This window comes from Lupinus angustifolius, chromosome LG13, assembly GCF_001865875.1.
Source record: "Lupinus angustifolius cultivar Tanjil chromosome LG13, LupAngTanjil_v1.0, whole genome shotgun sequence".
Classification (NCBI taxonomy): Eukaryota; Viridiplantae; Streptophyta; class Magnoliopsida; order Fabales; family Fabaceae; genus Lupinus; species Lupinus angustifolius.
In genome coordinates, this window is record NC_032021.1 from 10,338,026 (window position 1) to 10,344,613 (window position 6,588).

At 31.7% G+C, this 6,588-nt stretch overlaps 1 protein-coding gene across 2 annotated transcripts; it reads right to left on the reverse strand.

Moving 5' to 3' along the window:
* On the reverse strand, positions 1,814–4,188 carry LOC109325331 (beta-galactosidase 8-like). 2 transcript variants are annotated; one of them, XM_019557626.1, is made up of 6 exons: positions 3,968–4,188; positions 3,693–3,886; positions 3,411–3,516; positions 2,909–3,060; positions 2,418–2,512; positions 1,814–2,104 (listed from the first exon to the last, which is right to left on the reverse strand). In XM_019557626.1, exons 2-6 carry the CDS (start codon positions 3,753–3,755, stop codon positions 2,083–2,085), a joined length of 438 nt encoding a protein of 145 aa, XP_019413171.1. In that variant the 5' UTR covers positions 3,756–3,886; positions 3,968–4,188; the 3' UTR covers positions 1,814–2,082. The 2 variants fall into 2 exon arrangements, with proteins under 2 accessions (XP_019413171.1, XP_019413172.1); XM_019557627.1 differs by having other exon boundaries at positions 2,392–2,512; positions 3,693–4,188.

The window sequence follows — 6,588 nt, forward strand, 5'->3', positions numbered from 1 at the left end:
GCAATGGGTTTCTGAGTGATGCCTTGTATTTATAGCATGGAGAGTAGGTGGTTACACTCGTTGCAAAAACAGTTAAACAGTTAAAACAGATTTCAGTTATAACATATAACATACTAGTTAATCGATTAAGGCTTCTATTTAATCGATTAACGGGGCAACGGAATGACACATAATTTAGTTAAAACAGAAAACACATATTTAAAAGAAAAGCAGTTGAGATAATCGATTAAGTTACCACGTTAATCGATTAACTGGAACATTTATGCATATGTTTCAAATGGTAAACTACTCATATGTTATGCATAATATATATACATGCTTTACCAATTATATTATGCCTAATATGCACATATAACATGTATGATAGATGCATGAACATACAATTAACTAGATGATGTATCTCATGAATATGATATGTCAATTAAGATGACTTAAGAGACTAACATCTAGGTTTACCTAACCTATACTCACTTACTACGATACACATCCCAGACTACTTAGATTATAGACTCAATTTATATCCTAGTCTAGATATGACCAAATGAGCATAATGCCTATTGATTGTTGAGCCATCTTCAAGTTTTGTTAAAACCTTGTCTTCATCAAAACATAGGCAAAGACATGCTATTGCTATTCTTGACACTTTGCACTTTCAAATATCACTTGAAATCTGATAACTCTTTGTATACTAAGTAATAATTCTCTTATAAGTTTGTATACTTTGAAACACTTTACTTTAAGCAACTCATTAAATTCACTTTGAAAGTTTAAGAACAAGTTGCAAAAAGTGCAGAAAACATTTCAGAGAATTTTCATAATTATGTTTGAAAGTTTGTGATTAGATTGTGTAAGAGTTATGATTAAATTCTGAGTTTCAATGCCTTTAAATAGACTTTCCAACCAGCCATAACACCTCGTTGAAAGGGTAGGAATTAATTGGAATGAAACCATTTAGTTTGAAATTTGAAAACTAATGCAACAACTCTCAGTAATCGATTACAGCCTTGAGTAATCGATTACCCAAACTCTCTGTCCAACTAGGCATTTAAAATTTACTTAGAGTAATCAATTACAACCTTGAGTAATCGATTACTCAACTTTGCTAAAACTGGGTAATTCGTTACTCGCATACAGTAATCGATTACCCTACATAGTTTTTGTTAGGTAACTGGTTTTCTCATTTATATAACCTGTTACTTAGATACAGTAACCTGTTACACACTATTTTTTAAAATTGTTTTGTTTATACTTGAAGAATTTCAATTTTCTTAAAAAAATAGTTTGAGCATTACTACTATTGTATATTCGAGAGTATAGGATAGAAGTACCTATTTAGACTTAGACTAATTTGTCTTGAAGTTTTGTCTTATTTGTCTAGCTATAACATTTTTGGTCTTTGACAACGACTAAAAACCATTGCCAAATACAAAAAAACCGTTGTATTTGTCATAGGCAACGATTTTGAAACTGTGGTAGTCTGAGGCGTTGCCTTTTGTTTAGGCAACGGTTTTCTAATTTTTGGCAACACTTATTTAAAACCGTTGTGTAATTTTTAAATAGGCAATGATTTTTTTTTCAAGTATAAAAGCAACGGTTAAAAACCATGGTCTAAAACGAAAGCTCAAAATAGTTGCTATTTTGTTCATAGGCAACAATTTTGAAATTGTTGTCATTTGTGTTTATAGGCAACACCTTTTAAAACTATGGTCATTGTGTATATAGACAAGAAAACTGTTACTTCCAATTTAGAAATAGATAATTGTTGCCTTTGGTATACCATATATACAATCTTTAACTACTTTACCTTTTTCTAAATAAATATGAATAAAAGTTTTTTAATAGATATTAATAACAATAATTACTTTAAAACATGAGTATTCTAATAACCTGCAAAACTACTTCATAATTATAACTAACTTGGTCTTAGTCTTGCATATTTGGCTTTCAATCTTCAAGTTAGGAATACCAAAAGTGAATTGACAGTTTGCAATAGTATATTTCTTGATGAATCCAAATAACAACATCAAAAGTGGGTTGGCCACTCATTAAATCCCCAATTAAAGTGGTCACATTGGATTCTAATTAATCTGCTTCTAATAGGAGCCTGTTGAAACAAGTAAGAAATTTTCATTATTGGCGTACTCTGATACAATATTGGAGTCTCTTGTTTATACTAGAGCTACGAAGAGTTCTAACTTATCAAATGACATGAAGTTGAATATAACAATGGTTCTTTATAATTTATAACTCCCATTTGTAACTCATTTAACTTATTAATGAATCATATACTAAATAAATGCTAAGTGCTTAAATAGGCCATGACTCTTAATATGATAATAAGAAAGTAAATTTAATACTAGAGAAACTGATAGTATAAATGGTACCACTTACAATTTGCAACTATTTTCTAACAATACCTTCCAAAGTAGCATAAACAAGCTTGGCCTTTGGCTCTTTGGTCTTGAACAAGCTGAAGGTCAGGATAAGACTCTCGTTCACATTGGTAAGAACTCTACAACAAAACCAAGTCTAGTTAGTAGGAGACGAATTATATGAAGCTATACATGACATATGACTCAAAAAACCAATTTGAAAATGAGATAGCATGATGACCCACTACATTAAACGATAACATGTTACAAACCGAAGAATTACTATATCTAGATAACCATATAACTCACAACATCATAAATTACTATATCTAGATATGATTATAAAATAATTTAAGAGGAACTACAAGACTATTATATTGGACGGATTGAGAAGATAAAGAAGTAGGAATAGGCAAGAATATTATAGAATCTCATTCAATTGAATTCAGACTCAATGTGTATAATATTATAGAGTATTACAAAACCATATATAATTGAAGCAAAATGAACATGGAAATGAAGTTGTTAAGGTAAACCTTTGCAGTATTAAGTACCACATTCTTGAAATCTAGGAAGATGACCACGGACCATACAGGCAAGTAGTAAGAATTGTTATTGAACTTCACTACTGCATCAGACATTGTCCCCACAGCTAGGAAGGCAACATATACTAATCTTGTCTTATAAACTGTAACATGAGTTTAAATAGTTAAAGACATACATTAATCATAAGGTACATAAAACAAGTGGTATTAGACACACATCATTTATAGTTGCATTTTGCTGCAATCAATAAAAAACAACATTAATAACTAATGAAGGAGGGGACTAGAGAATCCTTTCATAATGACCAAATATAGCAGTTTCGGTAGTTATTATGAAATTCCAATCCACAGAGGGAATTTTAAGGAAAAGAAACTTATAAATTTACAAACCAAGATAATTGTATCTCGAGATGAAACTTGTAAATCTGTCCTAATGCATAGAGTATGAGTGAGATTTTGTGTGACTAAACCTTTTAACGAAAAACTCTTATACCTGGAGATGCAGTTGTTGGATGAGTAGATATCAATGCTTCCTCATAAAGCTTAATGGCCTTATGAAGATCTTTTAAGGTAGCCCCACTTAGGCTGTCTAATACTTCCTACAGAAGACAATAAAGATATTCAAAATAAATAAAATTGGTGGTAACATTTTTTCTTCTACATACAAGAAAATAAACTGTATGAGGAGTACATATGTAAACTAAACTGCATTGAATTTACAATTGGTGGTACATTATTATTACATATGCAATATGGAGGTTGAAATAGTGCATACCATACTCGTCAATTGAATTAGAGAAATTACACACATAGAGTCTGGATTCAATTGTTTCGTCATGGCTCATTTTCTCAACCAAATCTCATCCTCACCAATAGTACATATGGGCAAGAATATTATAGAATCCACCAAAAACTACTTTGGACTCTGGCTAATCGAAGTTGATAGAAGAGGAAAACAATTCCTAAACCCTAAATTATAAAGTGAAAGAGGAAATCAATACATTAACTAGATGGAAGATGAAATTACAAAGTGAAATAAGAAATCAATACATTAAGTAAAGTGATTTAGGGAAAAAAAACTAAGGAATTGAAAAAGGGCGAAGATGAAGACCAAACGGAGAAGAAGATGAAACAAAGGTGACACCCAAAAGATGATGAAATGGAGATGAAATGAAGATAAAATAGAGAAGATGGAACGAAGATAAAACAGAGAAGATAAAAAGCAGATGATGAGTTTCCTAATGTGCCAATGGAAGGTTTTGAGAACGGTTTGAGATATCTATATCTATACTACTTATAAAGGGAAAACTCAAAATAACCATTATGGTGTAATTTGTGGTTCTCCCTATTTTGTCCTCACTATATTTTAGTTTTTACAAAAAAAAATCATATATAACTTAATGTTCCTCTCCACCTAATATATGTTCATATTATTTGGTTAATTATTTTTTATTCTTACATAATCACTATCAGTCTTTAATGTAGAACATTACACCAATCAAATAAATTCAATTGTATATTACAAATATTTAACACAAAATATTATGTTTGACATTTATGACATACAAACTATACATTATAAATAATAGGAAAGCGAGTTGACAGACATGATAGTGGTTGTCAACACGCTAGTGATAAGAGAAGGTTTTGATAAAAGAATATCATTAATAAAATAATAAATTAATTAATAGAGAATGGTTTTTATTAAAAGTGATAAGGCAACACTTATAAATCCTGGGCTATTGGGTATAAAAGAAAAACCATTGTGTAATGTAATTTAAGACCACTGTTTTACAAACGTGTTATATAAATGTAAAAAATTGACCATTAAGACAACACTACTAAAAATTGTGGCCTAATGTATTTTATGGCCACGGTTTTCAAACTGTAGACAATGAAGGTGTGGTTGTAGGTTAAAAATATAGTAGTGTCTTCCTAAGTATTGTTGTTTTTCTTCTTTTTGGTGATGTTAGTGTTTTCATCAAAACTGTGCCAATGTTAGGAATAAAGAACTACATCACAATCTCTCCCTTTTTGATGATGACAAACCAATATCTTCTTTAACAATATAGTTTTCTGAGAGCAGCATACTTTGAGATATGTTGAGATGATGTAAGTATGCTCCCCTTTCATTTGAAGTTATGTGTCTGAAAGAAATTTGACAGAAAATACACTTCTCCCAACTTTTCTCTCCATTTTGACGTCATTAAAAAGAAGAAAAACCAAGAGTTTCCAAGATAATATATATATATATATACAACATACATATTCAAATATAAGATATAAATAAAAATAGCAATGCATAGCATAAAACAAAAGATGTTCAAACAACAACAACAAAGCAACATGATAGCAAATTTTGTCCAAAAGCCATGAAAACATTACAACCAGAAAATCCTAACAACAAATATAATCTAAGACTCGGGCTCAGAGTTGCCTTCATTAATGTCCATGCTACTCATCTTATAAGAGAGACGATGAAGTTCAAACTAGATTTGTTGATTCTGAGCATCATGAGCATCCATCTCGTTAGTGATGTAGCCTCGAAGAGAAAACAACTCATCCATAATCATCTGATTTGAAGACATGGCAGCAGATGAGGAAGATTGAGCATGAAACTCAGAAGGTTGAGGTTCAGGAGAGTTATGAGGGGTAGGTTCTTATTGATCAGCAAGAGCAGTCGGTTTATCAGTTCTATGCTTATAGGTGCGGTCATGAGGATTTAAGGAGAAACCCATTTTGTGGATCACTTCCACATCAATCTGACTTTCACTAAGATTAAGAGATACCTTGGCTTCACCAGCAATAGAAACACCAAAATATTCAAGAATATTGGTTATGAAGATTGCATAGGGCAATGGGCTTTGAGCCCAATTGATTTCGATGTTATAATCATAGCATACATCAATTGAAGTTCTATGTCACTGATTTGAGAATGATTTGAAAATTTAGGCTAAATGACATAGCTCAGATAGGATATCACTATTCTTAGCAGTCTCACCAAAGCCCTATTACTTACGCATTTCTATTTCCCCTTTTGAAATTCTACACAGAGAATGGTAGAAATCCTTTCCATCGTAGTCACCCCCATTCACAAAGAAGGTCGAAACCCGTTGTTCTACCTTCAGTGGATATGTTACAACATAATGAACTGTGATTTTTTAAATCCAGAACAATGTCTTTTCCTTTTACGAAGGAAGTAAGACGATTTTTCTGGAAGATCAAGTTGTAGTAAAATACTCTAACAAGTTCAGGATAAATATCATTTGTTTCATAGCAAAAAATCGAAAAGGTTTTGTTGCTGTAAAAGATAAGGGAAAAGAAAATCTTCAAACTCAAAGTTTCCAACATTATCGAATTTTGGAGTAAAGATGGTTCGTCCATGGAAGTGTTCTTCGAAGACTTTGCGTTGCTCATCGTTTGCGAGAAGTCTTGACAAAATCTAGAGGGTTAGACTCCAAGGATGAAGTCCCTTACTTCTTTTGAGTCACATTAGTGCGTTGCTTCTTTGTTCTTGAAGAAGATGCCATGGATCGGGCTTTTGAAGGTTTTAGGTTTTTGGGTTCGAGAGATTTGGGCTTTTGAAGGATGAAGCCGCAACACTTACGCACAACAACTACATGTTATTATATATTCAGCTTCAACAATGCTTAGGACAACACATGCTTGTT

What these genes read in the sequence shown, in the direction of transcription:
- LOC109325331 (XM_019557626.1), bottom strand. Translation starts at nt 3,755, where the DNA reads ATGACGAAACAATTGAATCCAGACTCTATGTGTGTAATTTCTCTAATT. An exon ending in TAATTCAATTGACGAGTATG is followed by an intron (nt 3,517 to 3,692) that starts GTATGCACTATT and finishes TGTCTTCTGTAG; the next exon opens with GAAGTATTAGACAGCCTAAG. An exon ending in TCCAACAACTGCATCTCCAG is followed by an intron (nt 3,061 to 3,410) that starts GTATAAGAGTTT and finishes CTCATGTTACAG; the next exon opens with TTTATAAGACAAGATTAGTA.